Here is a 27,671-nt window from a genome sequence, read left to right as displayed (position 1 = left end):
ATAGAGTTATATGTAATGCTAGCTGTCCCCAGATCCCTTAGAGACCTAAAGATGAGCATAAACTTCTGATCCTCCTGCCTCTACCTTCTAAGTTCTGAGATTTCAGATGACACCGCAACTCCTCCATACGTGTGTTTGTGTGTGTGTACATGTATATATTTATGTATATGTATATCTAATGCTGCGAAGTGGAGCAGGCTTTTGTGCATGCCAGGCAAGCACTTTCTCAACTAAATTTCATTCCCACCTCCTTATTCCATATTTTTGACCAGATTCTCTGGTGATAATTGAATGATGCCCCAAATCTAAGTCCTAAGGCTGAGAAGGGGTGTCATGGTTTAGTAGAGATGAACTTTAACCACAAACTAATGATCTATTTATGTCTCTGAATGCATGAAAAGAAATGAGAGTAAAGATTTAAGGATCCTTGGCTGAAATTTAGATCTAAACTTTGGGTATGACTTCTTAGTTTGGGTATAAAATTGGGTATTATTCAAGGCCAAATGGGAAGTGATCATTATTGTAAAAATAAGTAAACATTTCTTTCATTAAAATAATGTCTTACATATTTTTCCAACATCTGCCTTGAATATATTGTGTATTCACATTTTTACTGATAATTCAGAATTAAAAATAAAATCAAATAAATCTTTTCTTTACAAAAGTAGGAAAAAGTCACTGCTGACACAGAACATAAGACACAGACATAACATAACTACTTTTGGACTTCTTGCATTTCAACCCTCCAGAGTCTAGCTGCTGAAGAATCTGAGCTACGATTTCGACAGTTAACAAAAGAATACCAAGCCCTCCAAAGAGCATATGCCCTCTTGCAGGAGCAGACTGGAGGCATCATAGATGCTGAAAGAGAAGCCAAGGTGAGTGTGGGCCTGCAAGAGGGACTGGAGTCAATTAGCAAGGGTCGCATCACTGAAGCACCAAGGACATTAAATCAGCCTTCTCTGAACCCTTTTGTCCTCTGAGGCTTTTGCTTTTTATTAAATTCTAACAAATTTCACATCCAAACACAGATCAATACTTTTGTTCCTTTAAAGACAGCTGAGTGTGTGTTTCTTATTTGCACTTCTTGAGAACTTAAATTTTCTAACCCATGTTGGATTTTCATGATCCGTTTTACGAAGTTCTTTGCTTAAAAATAATAGTTATTTTGTTTTTTCAAAAGTGCTGATTAAGCCACTTTCTGTTCTTAATTAAAAAGTGTCAAACACTGCATCTACATCTCACTAAGAATTTCACAGACGATGTTCGGATGAACCCTTGTGTCAGCTCCTAAGTCAGATGCTTCTGTAAGAGAATTTAAGACCAAAAATATTAATGGACCTGCCCGTTACAGGTCACACAGCTAGGTGTGGTAAAACTTGAATTACTGTTCCAATATTACTGGATCTACTTTCTAGAATGTCATGATTGTCATTTATAAGAATTTTTTCAAAAGAAGGAAAGACAAGGGAATAAAGGGAGGAAGGAAGGAAGAAAGAAAGAAAGTGATTTATTCATTCATTCACTCAAAGTTAAATTAGTTACCTGGGGTCCTGATGCTAGAACTTGAGCCCAGCCTTTAAGCTGCAGAGTTGGGGCCACCTAAGGAACCTGCCTTATGGACTTTGGCAAGAGACAAGAAGGAGCACATCTTTGCAGCGGTGTTGCCCCACAAATCACAGGATACTACAGCACCCACTCTTAGTCATTTAGAAGATAGATTGGTACTCTTCTTTTCTACAAGTACCTATTTTTAAGTGGTAGCGTGCTCACGCACGCACGCACACAGACACACACACACACACACACACACACACATACACACGGTGATAAATACTAAAGACTAAACTTTGATTTGAAGCAGACAGGCAAGCTATTATCATCAGAAAGAGCTGTTCATGTATTTTCTTCAATATTTCTCAAATATCATATTTGAGGTTTTCACTGTCAATATCTGTTAAGCATACTGCAGAGTATAGACAGACAGACAGACAGACAGATAGATAGTTTGACAGACAGACAGATAGATGGATAGATAGAGATCAACTTAGATTTAGGTACCAGAGCAAAAAGTTGGCTCTGAAAGAAACAGTCAAACTTGGAGAGAAAAATAAGACTTATTTCCCCCAGAAAAGGGGTTCATTTAAATAGATCAGTGGTGAGTTAACATAAAGGATTTAGAAAACAGGGATGTCACCGGGCCAGAGGTGAAGTCAAGGTGGAGTCTAGATTGTGATGGGTATCCTTTAGTGGCTAGCTAGAGAGCATGAATGTTCGTGGGATGACAAAGGGGACCATGAGACTCTAGATTTTCTTTGATTTTTAAGTTGTGAAGACAACTTAGAAGAATAACCCTCCCCTACAGAAAGGAGTCTGCTGAGCACTAGTGAAGGGCATGGTCCTGTCACTCACTGAACTCTGAACTTCTGATCTCCCCAGGCACAAGAGCAGCTCCAGGCAGAGGTACAAAGATACAAGGCCAAAATCGAAGATCTGGAGGCAACGCTAGCTCAGAAGGGGCAGGTAGGTGCTCGGTTGCTAGCTTTTCTGCAGACGCAGCTGGTTCAGGCTGCCTCTCCTCCGGCTCACCTCATGCATGGGCCACACCCAGGACATGGCTTGGCTCACCACAGTGACCTTTCTCAAACTGTGTCAGAATGTAAACTATTCCTGTCCCCATTGCTATTCTCCCAGAGTGCAAACTCAGCCACAGCGATCAGTGAAGCTGAGTAAGAGAGAGGCCAGAGGAAGGGGCGCCCGGGTCGACAAGGCCTAGAGCGGTCCCAAACTGCTAAGGCAGAGCTTCCCTCCCCGAGCTGTGTGCTTTGCCTCCGTGCTCCATATATGGTTCTGCATTTTAATGTTTTCCATTCATATGTATCGAGCCCGTGTGCATTCTGACCTGTTTCACTTTTTTTTTTGCCTGTGTGGTCACTTCTGAGTCCCCAGAAGGCTGGTCCTGGATTATTCAGACTGGAAAAGGTAGCGATAGTAAGTGACTATGGAACAAGGGCTAATTTGTCCTGGCAACTCTGGCCGCAGAATTGTTGAAAACGTAGCTGGCAAGGGTGGGCATCATTTACCAGAACCAGTTACTCTGTGCAGGCAAACTGGGTGGGAAGAACACGGCTCTGGACGGCTGGTTTGAGCACACAGACTCCTTCGTGGCACTCTGAAATGCTGACTGCGCGATATTCTTTGTCAAACAGGACTCACACTGGGTAGAAGATAAGCAGCTTTTCATTAAGAGAAACCAGGAGCTTTTAGAAAAGGTATGTTGGGCGCACCACCCTAGTGGGGCAGAGGAGAGAATGATGATCCAGGAGCAGCAGGGGGTGCTCTCAGGAGTGGCACAGGGGCCAGGGAAGGGGAGGCTTTCCCACCACTGCTCTGTCCTCTGCTGCGTGCTCGACCGCATCCCATCCCTCCCTGCCATCACCATCAGTGAAGTGGCACTCGTGCATGGCTGCAGTCAGGGCTTGATGTGTTAACCATATATATGTACTGTATATATGCTGTGTGCTGTGTGTGTGTAGATGATGTGTGTGTGCACACACGTGCCCATGAGCATCTCCTCTGTGGTTGTTCACCCACCTCCCCGCTAAAAAAAGAAATCTCACTGCCCATGTTGCTTCGTGTAAGAAAGTGACCGAATATGTCTGTGCTCTGACTCTCACAGACTATATTCTCACTTTTAGACATATTTGCTGGGCTTGGCTTTTTCTTTTCTTTTCTTTTACTTTTTTGGATTTTTTTTTATATTGTTGTTGTTGCTGCTGTTTTTTGTTTGTTTGTTTTTCAAGACAGGGTTTCTCTCTAGCTTTGGAGCCTGTCCTGGAACTAGATCTTGTAGAGCAGGCTGACCTAGAACTCACAGAGATCTGCCTGCCTCTGCTTCCCAAGTGCTGGGATTAAAGGCATGCACCATCACTGCCTAGCTTCTTTTCTTTTACTTATTAAAGGAAGGGGTTGACGTTTTAGAGGCATCCAAAACAAAACAAAAAAAAAATACCAAGTCTAGGAAACTGGTCAACAAGCTAAGATATGTTTCTAACCAATAGAGATAGTTAACCCCAAGCTTTTGATCTGAGGCAATGTAACGTCGTAGAACATTTCAAGGTTAAAGGTTCCTTCGGTGTATTCTCTCTGTAGTCTAATGAAAGATTTAAAACATAATCTTACCTTTGACAGAAACTGACTTTAAAGCTTTTGAACACAGAAAAATTTTTCTGCTGGTCAATTCAAAATTATTTCAGCATTATTATCTTTTCTCTCACTGATAGCTAGTGAAAATTTACCACTATGTCCTCGTCAGAGTGGGACAGAAAAGCTGTCCTCTTTCCTCTAGTTTGACAGGGCTAGTGCATCCTGTCTTTCTGAAGATGTAGCAGGACTGAGGTACGGAGGTGGCCAGAACCCAAAATTCAGACCTGAAAATTTCTATAAATAAATGTGGTTAGGTGGCCTAGTAGCTACCAAGTGGCTGACACAGGAAGGTGTCCCAAGACTACACACAGAGTTCAAGGCTAGCCTGGACAACTTAGTGAGATTGTTGTGGAAGGAAAAAAAAAAAACAAAGATTCAGTGGTAGAGATAGCACACCTAAAGCTCTATGTTCAATCCTGATACAAAACAAGTAAAAAGTAAAATAGAAACACAAGGAGAAACAAGAAAAAGTCACTCCGAGGAATAAATTGAAATTGGCAAACAACTGTTCTGATTGTATTAGTAGCCACTAGATCCGGTGGTCTCCTCCAATACCGGATCACAGATCCAGAGATAAGATTCTAAATAGGATAAGCCCCTTTATGATCTGAACCAATTCATTTTTTTTTAAAAAAGTGAAATTTCATTAGACTACAGATGTCCATGATAAGGTGCTGGAAAGCTGACTCAGCAGTTAGGAACACTTGCTGTTCGTCTAGAAGACCAGAGTTTAATTCTAGTACCTACAGTGCTTGTAACGCCAACTCCAAGGGATACAACAGCCTCTTCTGGTCTCTTGTGCTACTCACACCCATATTTGTGTGCACGTGTGCATGCGCACACACAGACACACACACACACACACACACACGAGTCGGGGAGGGTACAGAGACACAGTGAGAGACAGAGAGAAAGACAGAGAGGTGGATAGGGTGCATGGTGAAACAAAACTTTTGTTTATCACATCAGAAAATGTCATATGTCACATAGCTCCTCCCCATTGCTCTGCTGCTGTTGTCCTCCAGTCCCAGAGATGCCCAGGATGTGTTGTTACGGTCCTTTATCAGCAATTGATTCCAGTGTGCTTTCTGGTTTCCTTTACTCTCCTGATTATTATTTTTTTTGGCAAAAAGAAATTTTTGAGTTATGTCTTCTATATCAAAATCAGAAACATACACACACACACAGCAAAAGAAATCACACACACTAAATATTTTATTTTCAATTATATGTTTTGGAAAATAAGATCCACTCTAAAATGAAAGCTCCTGTGTTTGTATTGCTCCATTTAAGCTTTTAAACTGCCTCTGTGTGCAATGATTCCTTCATAGTTAGCGACAGAGAAGGCAGTGCATAAAGACCATTGGGTTCCCTCAAATGCACAGGGGTCTCAGCCATGATCCCTGCCTGAAGGGAAAGCACATTGGTGCACATCTGACTTCACCCCATGTCTCACGCTTCATCAGATTGTATGGGGTGCCCTTGAGAAGGTCATAAAGGACAATAGTGTGGCTCTGTGTACCTATAGTCCCTATAGAAACACTAAAGCAGGGGAGTTTGAAACCAGCCTGATCCACATAGAGAAACCCTGTCTTAGAAAACCAACCAATTGGTAGCAACTAAGAAAGAACAGAAAACAGCCCGACAGGACGACAGAGAAAGAGATGCCATTTCCAAGTGGTTACACTAAAAGAGGTTTACATGGAATTTAGAGCTTGGCGTTCGGGTAAGTGAATGATCTCCTCTGTAGTAAAAAAGATAGAGGAGTGTTTTCCAGGTGGGTGAGGACCAAGAAAGCTCCTGGATTCGTAGGGTAAATCAAAACTGCTACATTGCGTGTGTGTCCGCATGTTCACATATGCCTGTGTAGAGATGACACTGATACCATTTAAAGCCGATTGATCAAGTGCTGAGCGCTTTTCTAAGGTTGGAATTCCATATCATGGAGTCTCGTGTCACTTTGTTCAGCAATTATAATTCTCAGTTTTGTGTGTATCAGCTGTTTAAAGCAATTAGTTTGTATTTCAGAATTCCTACAAAAGTATATATCAAAAAGTATATATCTTGTCACCATACAAAAGGTTGTTAGAGGTGATGAGCATGACTTGGTTCGATTGTAGCCATAAATGTCTATAATTATAAGCTGTAAATTAGTGGTCAAATTATCCCTGGGACAACTGGTATTTTCAGAGAAAAGCATGTCAACTGCTCCCATAAACATCCTTCAATCTGTTCCAGCACACTGTGTCTGACCCATAGGGGTCATGTGAGTGTTTCAAATTCACTGACTACAGAAGCCCTAGCCTTTATACTCAGAGAAAGACTCTTCTTGCCTTTTGTCTCTGTGCCTCCCAAAATTAGCTGAAAGATGGCTACAAGAAAAGCCAACCCGGCCATAACCGCATCTCCTTAGGGATGGCTGTCATGGTCCAGAGCGAATCCAACTCGCCAAGTGCATGAAGGTTATCCATGCTTGCTTTACCAAGGTGCTCCTTGCTGTACTTGCCTAACTCCAGGGTTTGCTTTATCAGATAGAGAAACAGGAAGCAGAGAACCACCGGCTACAGCAGGAACTACAGGACGCCAGAGACCAGAATGAGCTGCTGGAGTTTCGCAACCTAGAGCTAGAAGTAAGGAAACACTGCCACTAACAATGCCGTGATCATGACATGCGCAGAGCGCGTTGGGGCCCGGGCCTGAATTAGGCATTTCAGAGTTACACTCTCATTCAGACCACAGAATTAGCTCAGGATTTTGTTGTTGTGACAATTGAGGCTAAATACCTTAGAACTGTTGCCCACGTCGTGTGACTGGTAATGATAAATCTTGAGGAAGCTTAGAAGTGTTCTGGTGGTAACTGTGCTCCTCCAACAGCTGGATGACTGACTTAGGAAGTACCTAGTTTCATAGGGACAAACTTGAGGTGGTGGTTTCAGAGGACTTGTTTCTTGAATAAAACACATCATGCCACACTTTCATTGCATTCTACAAAATCTGACAGAGGTTCTGGCTGATGGCAGACTTCTCTTTGGCTTTTCTGTTGCTACGCTAGTGATCTTTGTCTCAAGGTTGTTTCAGATTAGGTCTGGAGGTAAAGTCAGTAATCAGGTATGCTCCAGTGGAGACGAGGGAGTCATCCCCGCAGCCTTTATATCTCGCCCATAAAGAATGGGAGGATCAGATGTGCAGAGGCTGTTTGCCAACACAAACCTTCGGAGCCGGCCCACCCTACGATATCTGAGGGGAATACATATTCATAGTGTTGAAATTGCATCTCCGCTTTCCACATCTCCCTGAACAAGAATCTTCAAGGATGGATGACACCATCTATAAATTTTCTCCCGTGTTTGTAGTTGACTGACTGCTTAATTCTCTTCCATCCATTAGGCATGTACATCTTGAGTTTAATTTTTTTTTCTCTTTTGGCTAAATGACACATTGATAAACTGCTGAGACAGTATAAAGAGACGACTGGCTTAGTGTTTAATCCACTACCACTTCTCGTCTTTTCTTTTCTTTTTTTTTCTTTTCTTATATTTTCAAGGAGAGAGAAAGGAGATCCCCTCCATTTAATCTACAAATTCACCCCTTCTCAGACGGCGTGAGTGCCCTGCAGATCTACTGCATGAAAGAAGGTGTGAAGGTAGGCAGACAGACGCTGGGTCTTGTGTGTGTGCAGACGTTAGGAAAATGGAACTGGTCACTCTGTATGTCAGTCCCTAGGTACAGGGCGAAAATAGTCACACATCTCTTGGAAGTCAATAGGACATAAAATAAATGTTTGCCAGAGGTATAAAGGGTAATGGCAAGAACAGAGGTGGGGCATTTAGCTCAGAGTAACATAAGGGATGGCGTAGGATCAGATCATGTAGTACAATAAATGGTATTAGTTACCTCAGCAAAATATAAATAAACCATGTGCTTCAAGAAACACAATTCAAGTCATCCAGATGGAACAGGTCACCTGAGTCTCTTCCGGCTTTCCAGATGCTATGGAATTCAATGTCACGAGATTTTTTAGTGAGATGAGACTTATGATGTCCCGTTCTTTCTGCTTTTGATAGATTTAATTGAAGGAGGATCTTAGCTCTTTAGGAAGTGCTTCGGCCTTATAACGTGGTGCCTACAAGATCACATGTGGTTCTTTCTTTAGCACTTAGCAGAACACATTTTACATACTAAGGTTGAGATGGCGTGGCCCTGTTCCCCCACAGAATAGATTGCCTGGAGGGCCTCATAAAAGACATGAGGACTTTCTCCTGAGGGACACCTGGGGTGCCTCCTGCTGTGTCTGGTTGGCCCCTTTACCTTCTGCATGGCCCTTCCTGTGCTTCCACTCTGAGCTGCCCAGTGTATCTGCATCGGTGCCCTTGTCTCTGCCGCGTCTGTGCCTGACCCGAAGTCTCCTTGATTTTGCAGGATGTGAACATCCCTGATCTCATAAAGCAGCTTGACATCCTGGGCGATAATGGGGTAAGTAACACACCAATTACATGTGGACTCGCCTGAACAGAGTCAAGAAATACTTGGCTCTGTGCCAAGTGTAAGCCACTAGCGAGTCAGACAGCATGTCTGCCTAAGCATGTACCTCCTCACAGAGAATCCCACATGCCACAACAGCCATGGGTATGGCCGGAAGGTCACTGTAGAAAGGAGATGTGGCCGAAGGTTCAGGTTGGCATGCAGACCACATCTGCAGTGATTACACCTAATTACAGTCTGACTGCCGCTCACAGGCAGCCAGTGTAAATTTAATCAGCCAGGCGGTCAGAAAGACGGCTAAACACTGGGGTTGTTGGCAGGCCTATAAAATGAAGCAGGAGGCTATATTTTTTTTTCTTCTTCTTCTTAGCAGCTCCCTCTGAGCAGGGCCAAGGGTTGTTAATTCAGGGGCAGCACCACTTGTGGCGACATAAGGTGAATGGCACACGTAGTACATCGAGGAACATACAAGGAAAAATGGCGCACCATTTCCCCTTTGAAAATGAGAAGCAGTGAAATCTTGTCAGAACTGCTGTTGAGGGGACAGCTCCTCCTCAATGCTGGCTTCCTTAGCGCAACTGTAATGAGGAGGTGTGTGTACAGTCACACAAAGCACGAGACTTTGCACCTCATTCTTCGTGAGCAGCCAGAGTATGCAGAGGCTATTTGCACACACGCCATGTTCACGGCACACACATTTTCCATGGTGCAAATGTCACAAGCATTTTCACCTTATTGTTCTTCTTTTTTCTTTTACAGAACTTGAGGAACGAGGAACAGGTGGCCATAATTCAGGCCAGCACTGTGCTGTCACTGGCGGAGAAGGTAACGAACAAAACTGGCATTTCTAGTCACCCAGGGTTAGGCTTGGTGTCTGAGAGCATGAGAGTTAACCACCTGCTCCGAGCACCCGATTCGGCATTACTGAATATGTGATTGATGTTATTCGACCCAGGAGAGTGCAAACAGGCAGTGTGTATAGACCACTGTGGGATGGGGGTATATATATATATTTTTTTTACATTAAAGTCACTTGCAAAATACACCATTCATCAAAATGGAGACCCTTCTCAGTTACATCATTCAAGCAATCCCAGCCAGCTGGGAAGCCAGTAGGAAGGGTTTTGTTGAGAGCTGATGAAACTAGAGTTGCTCTAGTTACAGGCTGTTCCTTTAATGTGTGTGCGCATGCACCTATTGTTCCCCATAGATTCTGTGGCTCGACTGCAGCCCCAGCCTGAAAGCACAATACTGGTGTACTGCTGACCTCTTGTGTCTAAACCTGGTAAATGACATGGCAGGTGGAGGAGAAACAAAGCCGGGAAGCCAGATTCCTGGTTGTGTCCAAGTCTGTGAACCCATAGCCAGGTGTGGCAGTACACACTTTTAACCACAGCACTTGGAAAACAGAGAGGCAAGTTCAAGGCCAGCCTGGCTTACATAGCAAGAATATGTATCAAAAGATTTTAATTGAAGAGATTCTGCACATAGCAGGGAGTTGAATGCACATGCTTGAATAGCATGAAAGTTTTATTGTATATATCCATTAAGATGCTGCCTTAATTCTGACAGGCATAGACATAATGTTAAAAGTTATATGAAATCCTGAGCAACAATCAGCTCTTTTGAGTTTGAAATGATCAAACTCTACAGGTCTAATAGCAATGCTCTTATTCTCAAAATAATAACATAAAGGGAGAGAAAGAAAAGTTTATAGATTTAAAACTACAAAATATTGGTATGCTCCATTTACTGATATTAGTCTAAACAAACCATTTTTATGTGTTCTTACTAAAAGCATTTTGCTGATCACTTGGAATATTTTAATTTACTAGGTCAAGTATCAAATGATAAGAGAAATGACTGTCAGTTCCTCAAAATATGAAATAAATGGATGTTTTGTTTATTTTGAGATTTAGGAAGGCCTTACATCTCTGTCTGAAATACATATTGGCGTGCTTGCATTTGGAAGTTGCTCTTTTAGGACCTGTTTCCCTCAGCATTACTTTCAAGCCTGATCACCTGTTCTTTCCCCTCCCCAGCACGTGAATAACATCATAGCTCCCCTACAGAAGGGACAGATTCCAGAATTTACCAAAAGGGTCCTTGGTTTTCAAGGCCTGTGTAATTATTTCTCCATCAACATCTTCATACTCTGTCTTTATTGTCTTTTCCTCCTTCTTTCCTTTTCTTTATCACACCCCCTCCTCCTTCCCTCCATCTTTCCATGTCTTCTTCCACCTCTCCCTCTCTGTCTCTCTTCTCTTTCCCTCCTTCACTCTCTTTTTCTCTCTCTGCATTCTGCTCTCATCATGTAATCCTTCACCCTGAAGTCTTTACTGAGATGCTCATGTCTTTCCTTTCCACCTTTGCCTTGCTATAATAGCCACTCGGCTTTCTCGTATGCAGGCAAGTCTTCCTAGTCCATCAGGCCCAGTTAAGCTTTTGATGTTTTTACAGTGACTGTGTTTTGTTCCCTGGGTTTTGACAATTGCGTTTAAATTGTCAAACTTCTGTTTTTACCCTGCCCACCAATCCTAACTACTTACCATTCTATCACTGTGATGAAACACCGTGACCAAGGCAACTTACAAAAGAAAGTATTCAGTTGGGAGCTTGCTTACAGTTTGAGAGGGTCAGTTCATGACCATCATGGTGAGGAGTATAACGGCAGGCAGGCAGGCAGGCATAGCACCAGGGCAGTAGCTAAGAGCTTACATCCTGATCTGGGCCTGGCTTGGGCTTTTGAAACTTCCAAGCCACCCAGAGTGATACGCCTCCTTCAACAAGGCCACACCCTCTAATCCTTCCCATACAGTTCCACTAACTAAGGACCAAGCATTCAAACATAGGAGCCTCGGGCAGGGGAGGGTCATTGTCATTCAAACCAGCACACTTCCTCTAGACTCCAAGCCCCAAAGAAGTGGATGCGGTCTTTGTTCCTCCTCTCTTTATTTCCCCTATTTCCATCCCAGCATCTAGAGAAGAAATGATCAAGAACTGCTTTCTGAAGAAGTAAATGAATGAATCCATTGACAACCTAGGAAATAGCAAACTTCCTATCAGCCATTCTAGGTATTTGTTTTGTTTGGTGGCCATGATCAGAAAGTCTTATGCAGTTGAAGACATAAGGGGTGGCAGTCCTTTAATGCAGTGTGAAATTGCCTTGATTTGGGACTGCAAAGAAAATGTAGGCTGATTCTATGAAAGGCATGGGGTGGGAAGGTAAAGCAGTAAGAACTAGGCTTGTGTGTCTTATTTGGTCCATCAGTCCCACCCTGGTCCCTGTCTGAGTGTGCTGCAGTCTGTTAAAGCTCAGGGAACACTTATGGACTGCTTCTTTTGAACTGGCCTCTCCTGACCACTGGATCTAGGTACCATTATCACAGTTTTCACAAGGAATCAGAAGCACAGAGAAGGTGGCTTCTCTGCCCAAGGTTGCACAGAGAGAGGTTGACTGAGTTGGTTAGGACCCAGAGTCCATATCTGTCATCTTTCACCAGATGCTTGTGTAGCTCGAGAAATCCTGAGCAGGCTGTGCAGAGCGGCCAGGAGCTAGGCCATCAGGTCTGTGGTGCTCTAATACGTGCCTTCCTTCATGTCTTTCTTGCATGACAGAGTCCGGCTGAGCAAGCACTGGGTAATAGCTGTTAACACCATCCTAGAAAGTCAGCGGCTGGAGGAATAAGAGACAGTTTGCTCTAGAAGTTTAAGAAATATATAACTGATTTTTTTTTTCCCAACGGTGAGACCTTTGCAAATCAGCTTAGAGTCATCTCCTCCACTAAGGACTCTTCTTTGGTTCCATCCCCAGGTTATTCTAAATGTCCTCTTTGATCTTAAGACTATGAATCTAGACAACAGTTGCTAATTGGGAGTAGAATCTTCAGCCTAAGTATATACCTAGACAAAATTCCAACAGAGAAGTCCTGTATGTCTTTATATAAAAAGGTAACTGCAATGGCTTTAAGTGAGGAAGCATAATGGGATCAGCACTTCATCACACACTGTAGATATCATGATTGTTTCTCCCATTTAGCTTACAGGTGCCCCAATTTCCTTCTGCAAAGGTAACTGGCCTTAGCCACACAGATAGGAGCAGGAGCCCACATACAAGGTCTGAAGCTCACAATGGAATAGTTGAGGTTTGCAGTACCTGAAAATGCACAATTGGAAACAGAATCTGTTTCTCAATGAAAAGGGGGCAAAAAGAAGAGGTAGCAGAAGCAATAACGCATACAAAGCCATAGCTGTTGACTGAAATGTCCTTGAAGGAGTTGCCGTATATATGGGTGAGACGTGAGAGATTCACAGCTCTGCCGCCCTAGTGTGGTCTTGGGAGCTGAGGTGGAAGAGGGGTGCTGGTCATGCTGTCTCTCCAAAGGCTCTAGAATGTAGGATTGTTCGATGTGCCATGCCATATGTCCGCACTGAAGAGAAACAAAACCTCAAAGTGGGACACTTTAGTGACTGTCACCTCACACAAATTTTTGAAAATTTTTTTCATTGTTATTGATACCACTTGACATGTACAAATTTGTGATTCAAGGGACATCAGGCTACCTTTCAAAGCCACATAGCAAAAAAAAGCTAAAGCTGAACAGGAGGCGAGGGGGCTCCCCCACCACTTGCACAGCTATGCCCAATTACTGCCATACGGTCTATGCCGCCATCCACCCTGATAGACACCCATTCGGATAATTGGTTCCATTAATCCATGTATGCGCGATGCTCATATAATAGGACCCAAAGACAGTAGGGGTTATTAATACCCACATCAAAATGGTGCATTCTGAGTATTAAGAAATAAGTTCTTTTTGTGTGCTTTTTAAAATGTCTTCAGTTAAACGTCATTCTTTACCACATTACAGAAATAATTTTCATATATTCAGATTTTACCTTTACTCATAACTTTGAGCTATTGGGCATGGTGTTTCTTCAAATTCCCTTCCCTCACTCTTCCTTTAGACTTCAGTTTCCAAGAAATCCTCCCATGCGTGTAAAACCTTTTCTCCTCTTAAGTCACCACTGAAGCCTTTAGTAGCTGACATGTAATACACATCAGAGGATATTTGTTGGATGAATGATGTGTGGGAGATGGTAGCATTAAGTCTTCACATGAGGTTTCAACCAACATCCAGAGACATCAGGGGGAAACCCAGGCACTCCAGGGATTGACCCACAGAATTCATGCCATGTGCAGCATTCACGCCCAATGTTTCTGTCTTCTTAACCCTTTAGTGGATCCAGCAGATTGAAGGAGCAGAGGCTGCCCTGCACCAGAAGATGATGGAATTGGAAAGTGATATGGTAAGCGTAAAGAGGAAAACTTTATACCAGAGTGGAAAGGGAACATCACTACCGCCATTTTTATCTGGCGCCAGTGGAAGTTTGTAACTGCCCTAATGATCTGTGTCCAGACTTGGGGCATATTTCTCAGAAATAGCTGATAACTTCAAGCTCTCTCCCCCAAAGCATGTCGTACATTGGCAACATTTATAAAACTGATGTTGAAAGACATTAAATGAGGTATTTTCTCTCAGGCTGAATAATTTTTTTCTGCTTTGAGTAATTAACAAGGAAAAAAATTACAGGCGTGATAGGTATGTCTGGTTTTAAGAATCCGTAAGCTATTTCAAACCCATTAGGATATCTGCTATCAGAAAAACATAGAAGTGACAGTTATTGGCAAAGAAGTATAGAAGTTAGAACCCAGGGTACTGCCGAGGTATAAAATAATACAAATATAGAAAACAGCATGGGGATTGCTTTAAAAGTCCAACAGAATTATCACATGACCCAGCAATACCAAAAAGAATAGAAATTGGGATGTGGCAGGTCACTGTACACGTACTCTCACAGCGATGTTATTCACAGTTGCTAAAAGGTGAATGTAGCCAAAATACCTATGGATGATTAGATGGTTGAACAAAGTATAGCGTGCATATGTGTGAGTTTAGTCTAAGCAAACAAGCATCCATAGTGTCTAGTACAGCATGGATGAACAGGCATGAAACCAACTATCACAAAACGACAAACACTATCATTCCATGTGTATGAGCAACTAGCTCATAAAATTCATACAGAAGGGAGGCACAGTATGGTTGTCAAGGGTTGAGAGAAACAAAAAAACATAGGATTGTTAAAGGGGTGTAGTTTCTCTTTTGCAAAATTAAAAAGTTATGGACATTGATTTCGTAACAGTATGGGTGTATTTCACATACATCCATATACATGAAGTACATAAATATGCTCTTTAATGATTAAAGTATTAATTTTATTTCATGTGCATTTTAACACAATTTAAAATAGCATAGCTCCAAATGTAGGAATCAGTAGGTTGTTAACTTGCAGCATTATCTTTAATCTTATAACAAGATGTCATTTAAAAGATTGTTGTTAAAACAAGGGTAGTTGGTACCTATCAAGTCATGAACTTCTATAATAACAATAATTTGTATTTTTAGAGAACTTAACAGTTTTGGAGATCATAATGTCTTGTACATAGTTCCTATTTTACCAATAAATTAAGATCTATAGTGAAAGCACATAAGAACTGCTTGTGATCAAAGTGACCATCGGAAGCCCCTATAGTACTCAACTACTAATGCAGCAGTCAGCCACTACAGGGTAATTTGGGCACTGGGACCCAGCCGTGGTCAGGGAACCCCATGTAGCATTGCTGCACACTCTCAGAACTGAGCACAGATGTGTTTTCAGCCTCCAATTAGCTGGAAGAGTTCTTTTCTCTAAGCACCCACAGAAATTATTGACTTACGTGTGGGAATATCTTGTACTCCAAAACAAAGCTTTAACTAATAATGGTAAGATGGTCACACAGTGAGAGATGGACATGAACTGAGGATGTGCAAAGAAACTGCAGATTTATGTCTCTTGGCTTACACAGGCTTTGCACAGGGGCCAATAAGTACAAAGGGCAGTGTTGTGGAAGCACACTAGCTCTTTAAAATGTCCTTCATCTTTGTGTTTATTGATTTGAATAAGTTAAGTTTCTTTATTCTATAAGATCCCTGTATTAAACTTTATGACATTCTTAGAAAAACATACTGTAACAATACACAACTCTTCTCTGTGTCCTCAGGGAACTGGTTCCAGGACCCTCGGGAAATACCAAAGTCCACAGATGCTCAAGTTCTTTCTATAAAATGCCACAGCTTTGCATATAACCTATACATAACTCTCATGAACCTTAAATCATTGCTACATTGTGATTATGGATCATTCCCATTTATAATGTATCTGCTTTATAAATACTATATTCCATGTTTCTAAGGGATGATCAAATCAAATGCCACTGTCAACAGATGTTTCTTTCAAATACTTTCATCCCCAAAATACCAGTCTATCTCGGTATAAAACTGTAAGAAACAGAAAGCCAAGTGTACTACACAGATAGACTTATTACTTAACAACCATGTAGACAACTGTCCTTAATTACCCACTCTAAGTCTTTAGGAGCTTCTCACGTGGTTCCTTATTATGCCCTTTCTGCTTCTCGCTATTGATTTTCACATTCTCTGTGTGAGGCTGTGAAAGCAAAACTAATTTCTTAGACAAGAACTACAGTTCTCTGAATACTAGTGATTTGTCTTGGGTGCTAGAGAAAACATTCATCTGTGTTGCTTTCATGTATCACTTTCTAATTAGCCAAGCATGCTCTCTTAATTTGTCAACGTGACCCTTTTTTATAGGAACAATTCTGCAAAATAAAAGGCTACCTGGAGGAAGAACTGGACTACAGAAAACAAGCTCTTGACCAGGCGTATATGGTAGGTACCGTAAGTGGCCACACACTGCTTGCTCATCACTCTACACAACAGACCTAAGATGTCCTATTTAATCCATCATTTCATGTAGTTGGGTACACACAGCATGCATGCAGTTATTAATGGCTGCATCGATTTTGGAACAGAAACCCTGAGATTTTGGCAGCTATAATATTCTTGTATTTTACACATAGTTTTAATTCATTCTTAAACCAAATATAAACTGTTAAGTATTATTAGATTAAAGACATACTGAAAGCTAGTGTGGATCCAAGGGGATTTTACTGAATCAAGTATCATCATCTGGCACTCTAATGTACAGAATGATAGTGGATTTCATGTGTGTTATGCATATTTTAATTGATTTATTTTTTTTTAAAGTAAGCATACAAATCACAGATAATCCTATTAGTCCTAACTTACATATGAGGAAAAACAAGGTTTATAGAATAAAACCTTTGCTCAAGTTTGTAGAAGGGTAAGCTGTAACATAGCCCTTCCTCCAGTAACTGTGGACTAATTTAGGCCCATACAGCAGCCACAGCAAGCGAGGCCATGGTGGTGAGCAAACTGTGCCCTTTTCTTCCCATAGATGGTTGTACTTATAGAGGCTCACGACAGATTCCTTGCCTTCTACAAAATGCATACTGCAAAGTGCCTGACATTGGACTCCAGCTCTTCTTCTCTCCTTATGCCCCACCCTCATTGGTTCTTAGTAATGAACCAGAAGACAAACCAGTAGAGCATTTCAAAACTTGCTAATAGAGGTTTTTATGATGTTCTGAAAGACTATAACTCTGAATCCCTGTTTATGTTGAAGACGGCTTAGTCCACCCTCTCCCAAATAAGTAAGAGACCCTGGTATCGTTGAATGGGAAAGCAAGAGAATGAGAATGGGCACTAATTAGAAAATAAACCAGCAATTTCTCCCTCCCCCCACACTCCTTATTGTTTTCTCCTTGTCTCTCCTGCCTTGAGAAAACAAATCAAGCTAAGCTCCTGAGATAAACTGTTGAGACTTCATTCAGAATGCCGTATTTAAATTTCAAAAGATGAAATATGCTTGGTCCAGGAGCAGTAGTAGAAAATCATCCCCTGTCAGGACTTGGAAATTCACTTCTGTCAGAATTATGGGTAAAATAAGATGTAGGCAACTGTATTTGACATAGGTAACACAGACACAAAGATTTTATATATATATATATATATATATATATATATATATATGTGTGTGTGTGTGTGTGTGTGTGTGTGTGTGTGTGTGTGTGTGTATACATATATATATATATATATATATATATATATATATATATCAAATGGGGAACTGAGAAGGACATTTGAGTAGCTATAAACCTCATTCTAGCAAAAAGAAGGGGACCATATGCTGGGAAAGTGGATCAGTGGTCAAATGCTTATCACCCAAGCGTGAAGACCTGATCCCAGCTCTGTTGTAAGAACCAGGCACTATTATGGGTGCTACAGTTCCACTACTAGGGAAGCCAAAGCAAGATTAATTAGTGAGCTGCAGGGTCACTGAGAGATCCCCATGTCGGTACCTATGGTGACAGTTGTTGAAGGTACTAATGCCAACCTCTGACCTACACACACACACACACACACACACACACACACGTACCTACACACACATTTGCACATATATACACCACACCAGGAAAACTCCAAGATTCTAGGCCATTCTTGAATCATATTTCCCATTTCTTTCAAGGAAAAAGCTTAGAGACCACAAGACATCTTCAAGTACAGAGTACTGTCATGTGACTAAGAGATGATGTTTTGTGCTTGAAACATCTCTTCAATTTCAAGTACTTGTTTCTGTTTCCTTCTTATACTTAGTCCTGATACTACAGCCACGGTGCCATAGGATTCCAACAAGCTTCAGGGTTTGTCAAGCAGGAAGGGGACTAAGCCCATTCCAGGCTACACTGGAAAAGGGAAGAAGATATGGAGGTGCAATCATTATTACAAAGAGACTCCTAAAAACAGGATCTAAACAAACAGAATCCCAAGAAAGAAAATGAACTTACTTACGGAGCAGCCTATGCATTGTGTGGGTGACGTTTGTGGTGTTTCATAAAGGGGATGTCCAGAAGGAAGCCAGGCAGGAGACACTCAGAAGCTTTAAAATGTTCTGAGTCTGAGGTACCATGTTCCTGTCTCACCCATCCATGCACACTCTCCCTGCATCACACCCACATGCTCAGTCCCAGAGTCAGACTTCTCTGATTCTATTCGGCAGAGAATCCAGGAGCTAGAGGCTACCTTGTATAATGCACTGCAGCAAGAGACTGTGATCAAGTTCGGTGAACTGTTAAGTGACAAGCAGCAGGAGGAGCTGCGGACGGCTGTTGAAAAGTTACGGCGGCAGATGCTGAGGAAGAGCAGGGAGTATGACTGTCAGATCCTCCAGGAGAGGATGGAGCTCTTACAGCAAGCACACCAGGTGAGGATCAAGTCCTGCATCTCTGTAGTCAATCCGGAGCAGGTGGGACTTAGGAACAAGCACTCGATGTCAGAACGGGATAGCTCCAACGATTGTCAGCAAGCCAGATGAGTGACTCGTTCTCACTATCACTCAATACAGGGGGACAGGTTGCTAATAAAACTGGGTCTTGAGGAAAATGACATTTCAGAGGGACTGCGTGTGGCTATCAGTCTTTAGAATGACTTTGCCTCGAGTCTCCTAATCTGTCGGAGCCTGATTTCATACCTGTGTGAGGAAACAGGGTAGTGTCTCTTCTGTACTTGTTCCTGTCAGTCACTGAGCCTGAGGCAAACATCTGGAAAGAGTGAAGAGTAGAGCCTGCCTCTTCATTCTCAGAACAAGCAGCAAGAGTAACAAAGCCTAGAGGCTGCTCTCTGCAGCCTGGCATTAGTTCATTCGGGATCCGAAGGTTGTCTTTGTTACTAGAGAGAGGCTCTAGAGAGAGGCTCAGTGGTTAAAAGCACTGACTACTTTCCAAAGGACAGAGGTTCAATTTCTAGCACTCACACGATGGCCCATACCTGTCTGTAACTCCAGCTCAAAGGGCTCTAATGCCCCCTCTGACATCCTCAGACATCAGGTATGCACATGCTGAATAGACATACATGCAGGCAAAACCCCCTATACATCAAAATACACTGCGAAGAAAGTGCAGGCTGTACCTGCGTCATTTCTGCTCATCTTCACAAAAGCTCTAAGAGGTAAGATTTGACCAATTGGAAAATTTCCAAAACTTCTGGCAATAGGTTATTTCGTGAGAATTTTTGTTTGTCTCTTTGTTTCTCGCTTCTACTGGGGGATAAGGAATCTTCTTCTCATATTCCTTATGCTGCAAAAGTGTTTAATCAGGCTTAGCATATTGAGAGCTGTGTCTTGTAAGTACACATGTGTTTGTTTTAGCACGGACTAATAGTTGTCTAAATTTGCTTATAAAATCCTGGTGTACCAGTTTGAGTCCCTCTTTAATCTGTAAGCTAAGGTACCGCTCTTGAAAGAATTCCATTCTTTATGTGAATTAAACTGAGTTGAGAGAGTTCCCTGACATTTCCCCCTCTCTAACAAATGTTCACATTAAATGTACCTTTTCTAATTATTTCTTACTCTCGTCTCCCCTTTTAATCAATAGCTTAATAGCAGAGTTATTCCAGGAGGCACTGGCCAGGATATATCAAAGACACTATGATGTAATTATGATGTGTAAATTCTAGAGGCCATTGCTAGCCATTTATTAAACATTTGTCCTTAGATGTCCCCATATGAAAACAATATGCATTCTTGTCCTTATCTCATTTCTCCTCTCCATCTGCTGGGTCAGAATGGCCTTATCCAAAGTCACTCAGGGTGCAACACCTAAGCCTTCTCTGTCCTCTCCCTCAGGGAATTTAGGTAGCACCACATCCAACGGACATCGGTCTATTTTGCTCATACTGTTACAGATATTGGCAAAATCTTTCATGATCAGAGTGGCTTCCAGGTGCCCCGGTACTAACCTGACTCTGTCATCTATGCATGTGTTCAGACATTTCAATGTATCTCCTAGTGGAAGATTCAATGTGCTGGATATCTAGAGCACTCACCGTGGACACTGCCCTCCTGAGTATTTGAAGACAGAGGTCGTTAGCATAAAGAAAATAATTCTGGTGTATTTTGATAAATGGCATTTACAAAGGCCTATGGGCCACCAGGAGCCATGGAAATCACACTGTAGGAACTTCCTACCTTTCTCCCTTCCATTTTGTAAGCCCTGTTTTTTTCACCTTTCCTTATGATAATTTCTGGCCCAAGGGCATCTGTGATTTCCCTTTTGAAGTGGCTTAAGCCCTGTGTAGGTCTCCTGAGGTCCTTCATTACCTGCTCATCCCTCCTTTAAGATGTGACTTGAGACATAGGAGTTCTCTCCAGTGCAAAGCCTAGTGTCACTTGTCCTTGGCTTCCTATTACTGAGCCTTTATTTGCCTAATTTTCCACCAAAAATGGCATTCAAACATTCTCATTTTTTTTCCTGTCCCTACTGAAGGGCTGCCACTTCCAGAATCCTCTTCTGGATGAACAAAGTGAACAAAATGTTCTTAAGCCAATACATTTAAAACCTTGTTTTGTAATCAGTAAGAGTCATGTACTAAGGGCCAGCTGTGCACCAGATGCTGTGAATACGGCAGTTACTGAAGACATCAGCTCTGCCATACAGATAGAAAGGACAAAGCCACAGCACAAATGAACCATACATGAACCATCTCTAAGGAAACCACTAAGTGCTGGGAATAAGCTTCGGCAGTGTATATGAGTGTGCATGTGAGTCAGAAAGGATTAAACATGTTAGGCCAGGTAGTCAGAGGACACCTCTGAAGATCCATGAAAACCAGGGAACCCACCACTCAAAGGTCCCAGTGTAGACGGATACTGCACTTTCGTTCCCGGCTGCCCAGACCCAAATAATCACACAGAAGCTATATTAAATACAACACTGCTCGGCTTATTAACTCGGGCTTCTTATTAAGTAACTCTTACATCTTAAATTAAGCAATTTCAATTCATCTATGCCTTACCATGAGGCTGTGGCCTACCAGTAAGTTTCCAGCATCTATCTCCTTCGGCAGCTACATGGTGTCTCTTCAACTCCGCCTAATCTTTCTCTATATCTCTGATTGGATTTCCTGCCTGGTTTTGTTCCGCCTTGCCATAGGCTGAAGCAGTTTCTTTATTGTTCTGCCCTGCCATAGGCTGAAGCACCTACTTTATTAACCAGTAGTAATAAAACATATTCACAGCATACAAAGGGGAATCCCACATCATCTCAGTAAAAGGAGCAAGTACTAAGCCCGGTGTATACTCTAGTGCCACAGAAGAAGTTGGTATGCCTGATGTGCACAGAGTTGAGCTAAGAGGTAAAGCTGGAGACATGAAGGGTAAAGATCAGTGTGATCTCGCACGAATCCAGGCCTTAGTTTTATACTCAGCTAACTTTTCCTTTCTCCACCTCTTAGACACAGGAGTGCTGTCATATTTCTAACCTTATGGAGCTAAGCATAGTACTTGGGGTCTTATGCATGCTAGGCAGGTGCTATGCCACACCCCAACCTGAGTAGTTCACATTTCATGTTCACGTTAGTTATGTTTTCTTGATGTGGGAAAGACAGATTTTGACACAATGTAGCATGGACCAAATAAGAGATAAGAACTAATAATAAGCTGTCTAACCAGCCCCAATAAAGGATGAATGTGAGTTCATGTACTTAAGAGATAGAGAGAGATAAGGAGGGAGAAAGGAGCAGGGAGAGAGGGGGGGGGATATGAGAATATGTCTCACAATATTTCCTCTTGATTGGCTGACAAATAGCTGGGAAAGAATAAAAAGGAAACAAGCTTACAACATATAATGAAGAATAGTGGATTCATCTACAGTGTGGAGCTGTCTGCCTACAGACTAACACAGTCCCAGAAATTGGGGGTGGGTGACAGTGTTTTACATCTTTGCCACTTTTCACCTTTGTTTCTTAATTATGTTACTCCCCGTTTTACATCCCATCTTGTCAAAGAACATCGTAGCTCTTTGGGAACAGGACTTAGTTGATGCCTTAGCTGTATTCTTCAGTACACGTGGTACAGTCATAGACAGAAAGCGGTCAGCAAGCACAGAGCTGAAGACTGAAGAAGCGCTTCAGCACTCTCATGGATGTATGGTTTCCTGAATTGATATTTATATCTGCATACAGACCCAGGCCAAGCAATTCCGTGCATAAAGAAGAGAGAAATGCCTGGCACATTTATTGTTCGGTTGTGTAGCTTTAGAGTATATGCTGTCCCACTGAAGTACACGCCAGCACACATCACACACCCACATATGTCGGTGCGACCGTATTCCAGGCTCACCTGCATCTCCATCATTCATCAACATGCCGAGATGAGATGAGATGGTAACTCGAGCACAAGCCTCACCTCCTTTCTTTGACAGCAGGGTTTCTCCCTCTTGGCAGTACTAACACAGATCATCTAGATCAAGCTGAATTCTTTGGGGTGGGAGCATGTCTCCTGCATTGCGGGATATGTCCCAATGGCTTCCACTGAGACTAAGTCAGAAGAGCTGTTAAATATCTTACAACGCAGTTGTGACAACGAGGAATATTCACACAATTATTCACTGGTGATAGGTACACACATTTGCTACTATACTAAAATATGAAATAGTCATGCCTTATGCAATAAGCATACCAACAAACTTGAAAAGTTACCAGACATTGCCAGATGCCATCCTCCAGGAGAGTGTGAAAATTACCTATGGTTGACACTTTTGAGAGAGGAGACTTGATTTCCATGTTAAAATATGTTTTCTTCTAGCTTCCATTTTTTTCTCCTCACGTAGCATTATAAAAAACCTCTCTCTATATTATCACCCTAGTAGGCTTCCAGCTGAAGGGCCAGATCACTGTTTTAGCTCCTACAAATAGCAACCATTAAATAGCAAGGTTGCTATGCTTCGTAACACACACAGGTACCAGAAACTTTAGATTGTCAAGAGAAACTGTGAAGACTCCCTTTGCTCCCAAACAGTTATCTATGTAATGCCATTATCCAATCTGGGTGGCCTCCCTGTGTGGAATGTGGTTATATAGGCTTTTCTGCATTCCTGAGTGCTATGCTGTTTTGTTAGAATTGCTTCATCCCAGGCTTATCAGCTTACTTCTGAGAAGTTACATTAATGCTTACTCTCCACTGACTTTTGAGATTGACCAATCATGTTTTGTGAGGGTAATTCCATCCCCAAACAGGGTTGAAGCAGGGAGACAAAAATGGCCAGCAGCTTTCTGCTATTGCACAGTCGGCTCCAGGCATTTTTACTGTACAAATAAGCAACCAGAATATCAATCCAAAGGGTTGACAAGGACATTCACTTCATGCTCACTAGTTCTGGGACGTACTGCTCTCTTTCAAGGACGTGTCATTCCCACACTTCCTATGAGCTCACATTCCCCAGGGCAAAAGTAATCTGGCTAAATCCAGAGGCAGTGTGGTGGAAGGCACCCCTCACCTGGGCTAGGCCTCTGCAGGGGGTAAGAAAGGGTAGGTTGTCAATAGCCTGTTACTGTGACAAAATTCCCAAAAGCCAATTAAATCAAAGGTAAGGTTCATCTGTGCTCATGCTTTCAGAAGGTCCTGTCCGTGATCACAGTAGGCTCCTTACTTGGGGCAGTTCATTATGGAAGAAGCAGGAGTGAAGAAATTGCTCATCCTGAAGCAGTCATAAAGCAAAGAGGGGATTGGGATCAAGTCCCCAATATCCTCATCAAGGGAATGCCCGATGACCTAATGTCCTCCTAAAAGCCCTACCTCCCGTCAGCCACACGGGCTAATGACCATGCCTGTAGCATGTGGGGTTTTTTTTTTTTTTTTTTTTGGTGGGGGGAGGTGTTTAAGATACAAAATAAAGCAGATAGAAAATACTCTGCTCAAAAATGTTAACAGTGACAATATTTTCCCAACACAAGTCTGGATAAGCATCGGGACATGCATTTCCCTGTGGGTAGGGAAAAGTGTATTTGTACTATTTCCATCCTCTGGCACTAATCTCAGTGTTTTCACAGAAAGCGTTATGTTTTGTTTGGTGAACAATTTCCTCAACAGCCTAGCACCTGATAGTAGTGTTTTCCCTATTTTATTCAGAGAATCCGTGACCTAGAGGATAAGACAGACATTCAAAAACGGCAGATAAAGGACTTGGAGGAAAAGGTGTGTATTAAACTCCTTTGTTAATCATAAAGTGCTACTTGTTTGGCTTCGCTGCTATCTCTTTCTTCTGGGTTATTGGGTCTGGCGCAGGCAGACATAGGTACGGGGAACATGGTGCCCACCTTCAGTAGGACGCCAGGATGTATGTGTGTGTGTGGGGGGGTGCTGTCCTATTAGCAGTCTTGATATTTCCACCATGTGTAGTTTTGATTCCCTTTACTCTGCCTTCCTCATCTTAATTTCCAATACTTTTTTTCCATTACTCTGATTTGCTTTTTTCTTTCAAACATATTTTAGTACATTAAAAAAATCAAACACACAAACATTTCCCGTTATTTATAAAAAAAATTCCCTTTCATCCCTGGGCTTCAGTTTTGCTTTCACACTTAGTTCAGAAACCTTCTATAGAGCGAGTTCCAGGACAGCCAGGAATACATAGAGAAATCCTTGTCTTGAACCCACTTCCCCACAAAAAAAAAAAAAAAAATTTAAATTTAAAAAAAGAGAGAGAGAAATTTCTTTCAAGAGGTCCTGTGTTTCGTGAAACTAAAGAATAGTGTTGTAAAGAGGCACGTGGAAGCCACTGAGTTGTTAACAGAAGAGAAATGACTCCATCTGGTGCAAAGGCCTGTCCTACCTGACAGGCCAGGGGCATTCTGCAAAAAGAGAGCAGAGTTCTGTCCCTCCCGTGTCCCTGCAGCCCTGACTGGAAGTAGCTCCCCAAACCCTGGGGTTGAAATAGGTTGTATGGCTGTAACTTCCATGGGATTCAGGAAGACCACAGCAAAACATCTGGCATTCCTGAGACTATGGCTAGAACTGAGCTCCTCCAAAAATGCATGTGTCCTAGTCCGTATATGTGAGGTCCAAAGTTAGTACAGTCTGGAAGCCATATCCCTGGGTGTTCACATTCATAGACAGTGAGCTTCTGCTTCTGATGTCACCTTGGGTAAGTGACTACAAACACGCCTTTTGTGTCCATAAAATGTCATTGGCAACACCCAAACTGACTTCCCCTTATGGGTTCCATGAGGAATGAAGTCACATATGAAACTTGAAAAACATTTAAAAGTCTTGTGAAATTTTCCCATCCTTGAAGTACACATCCTCCTTAGAATTTTATATCTGAATATTCACTCATTTCAAACCATTCAGTTCTTCAGGACTGAGTGAGGCCACGGTGAATGACAGTGACCCGAGCACTGCATGCAATTTCCTTGCACTTGGTGGAAAGATCCATGGAAGACAGGGGCTGCTCCCTGCATTCCTGCTTGTTGGAGAGCACACCTTGTGTCGTCTATTTCCGACATTTTGGAATGGCCCAGTCTGGTCTGGCTTGGCGTTAATCCCCTTGCTCTGACTCAAACAAGAAGTTACAGCTGAGGCAATTCTGTGAAGAAACTTTGGGATGCTATTTGGTCCCCTTCAAAGGAGGCTTCCAAAAGCGGAGAAGATTGGGTTGCCACTCCAGCACCTACCTGAATAAATCCTGGGAAAATTGGGGGAGAAGAAAAATTAAGACTGTATCAGCTGTCAGAATTTAATGAGGATGTTTCACTACCATTTTGTCCCATAATATTTATAGACCTGAACTTCCTAGTTGTCTATGATAATGAAGTAATGCAGCAATTAGTGCTGAATATCGTCTTAAGGTAGAGAACCGGGCTACTTAAATAGCAAGCTGGTTGACTCTTGAGAGGGTAGAATGGGAGATGAGGTTCACACTGGGTGTCCTGCTCACGTGACCTCACTCCCTCCTGCCTTCCAGCCTACTAAAACAGCTAAGGGTCAGCACTCTTCATTTTCTTCCTCGCAATCCTTGAAAGCCTACTCACAGCTCACACCTGCTAGGACTAGGGCAGCTCATTTCCATGCACACAGTTGGTGTAAATCAGGGGATATCAACAAATCAAGCAAAACAGCCTCCCCCCCCCCCCCCCCCGCACACAGCACTTCACGTGACCAAAGCACGTCTGATGTTGTGGTTTCCTGTTCTTTTTGTAAGTATCCATGAGGGAGACACAACAGATGTTATGGTCCTTTTAATAAGCACATATCTCTGATTACAGATCTGAAATACCCTCACATGCCTGAAAGAGAGAGACCATGCGCACAGTAAAGTACAAAGCTCTCATTGCATTCCTAGACGGTATGGAGTTAGACTAATCCTTTGCTAACTCTATGCTTAGTTTTTCTCACGTGTGAAATTTGGAGCCTAAAGCCTAAAACAATTGTCGGTGAGAATCCCCTGACATTAACTCTAAAATGTAGAGCAATAGGTGAATGCAGGGTGGTTTGGGTTTGTTTTTATGAGGGAATATGGAAAGCTGAGGTTTTGTGCTACCTGAATGCTGATGGAAGCTCAGATTTACATAATCTCCTTCTTTTTCTTCTGCAGTTTCTGTTTCTATTCTTGTTCTTCTCTCTTGCCTTCATTCTATGGCCTTGATGTCAAGGTGCCTCTTAAAGGTAAGACACCTTTTAACTCAACACTGTGGCTCTAAGAGGTAACAGATAAGAAGGAGGTTACATGTTGTTATTGGACCACATGTCCTTTCCAAACCAAACAGTTTATTAGTTAGCCACAAAATGGGGAATGGGTCCAATCCAGTTTGACTGTTTTTAAAACTTGAAGTTGTATGCTGTAAAACTGATGTTTTCAGTTTAGTTATAGTACCTTAAGAAGTCACAAAGTCTGTGAATCTTAGTGTTCTCATTGTGACTGTCTATCACCCAGAAGGAGTTGTGTGTCTGTATCTACCACATGAGAAAACATCACTGTGCCTTTAATATTCCCCCATGCCAATTCCAAGACTCAGAGAAACCAATTACGAACACTATTGCAACTCTGTCCCAATCTTTCAACATCAGAAGTCAGGAACGCATGGTAGTAAGTTAACAGGAATCCTGTTTTAAAACAAGATACTTTTCAGCATTAATTTAAGAAAAAAATAATGCAGTCATGTTAT

At 42.2% G+C, this 27,671-nt stretch overlaps 1 protein-coding gene across 2 annotated transcripts in view; it reads left to right on the top strand.

Moving 5' to 3' along the window:
• The window catches only part of Jakmip2 (janus kinase and microtubule interacting protein 2), a 49,703-nt gene extending 22,552 nt beyond the window's left edge, over positions 1–27,151 (top strand). Inside the window, exons 9-20 of one of the 2 annotated variants that reach the window (XM_038330755.1) lie at positions 750–878; positions 2,440–2,523; positions 3,210–3,272; positions 6,738–6,836; positions 7,751–7,849; positions 8,626–8,679; positions 9,448–9,513; positions 13,930–13,998; positions 16,401–16,478; positions 18,733–18,936; positions 24,637–24,702; positions 27,101–27,151. In XM_038330755.1, the coding sequence (XP_038186683.1) occupies positions 750–878; positions 2,440–2,523; positions 3,210–3,272; positions 6,738–6,836; positions 7,751–7,849; positions 8,626–8,679; positions 9,448–9,513; positions 13,930–13,998; positions 16,401–16,478; positions 18,733–18,936; positions 24,637–24,702; positions 27,101–27,151 (1,062 nt within the window). The remainder of the gene's footprint in view (positions 1–749; positions 879–2,439; positions 2,524–3,209; positions 3,273–6,737; positions 6,837–7,750; positions 7,850–8,625; positions 8,680–9,447; positions 9,514–13,929; positions 13,999–16,400; positions 16,479–18,732; positions 18,937–24,636; positions 24,703–27,100) is intronic. The other variant, XM_038330756.1, reaches the window with a different exon arrangement.
• The last annotated feature ends 520 nt before the right edge of the window (positions 27,152–27,671 follow it).

Source organism: Arvicola amphibius, chromosome 5, assembly GCF_903992535.2.
Source record: "Arvicola amphibius chromosome 5, mArvAmp1.2, whole genome shotgun sequence".
In the NCBI taxonomy this organism is placed as follows: domain Eukaryota; kingdom Metazoa; phylum Chordata; class Mammalia; order Rodentia; family Cricetidae; genus Arvicola; species Arvicola amphibius.
This window is presented reverse-complemented; position numbering and strand designations above follow the sequence as displayed.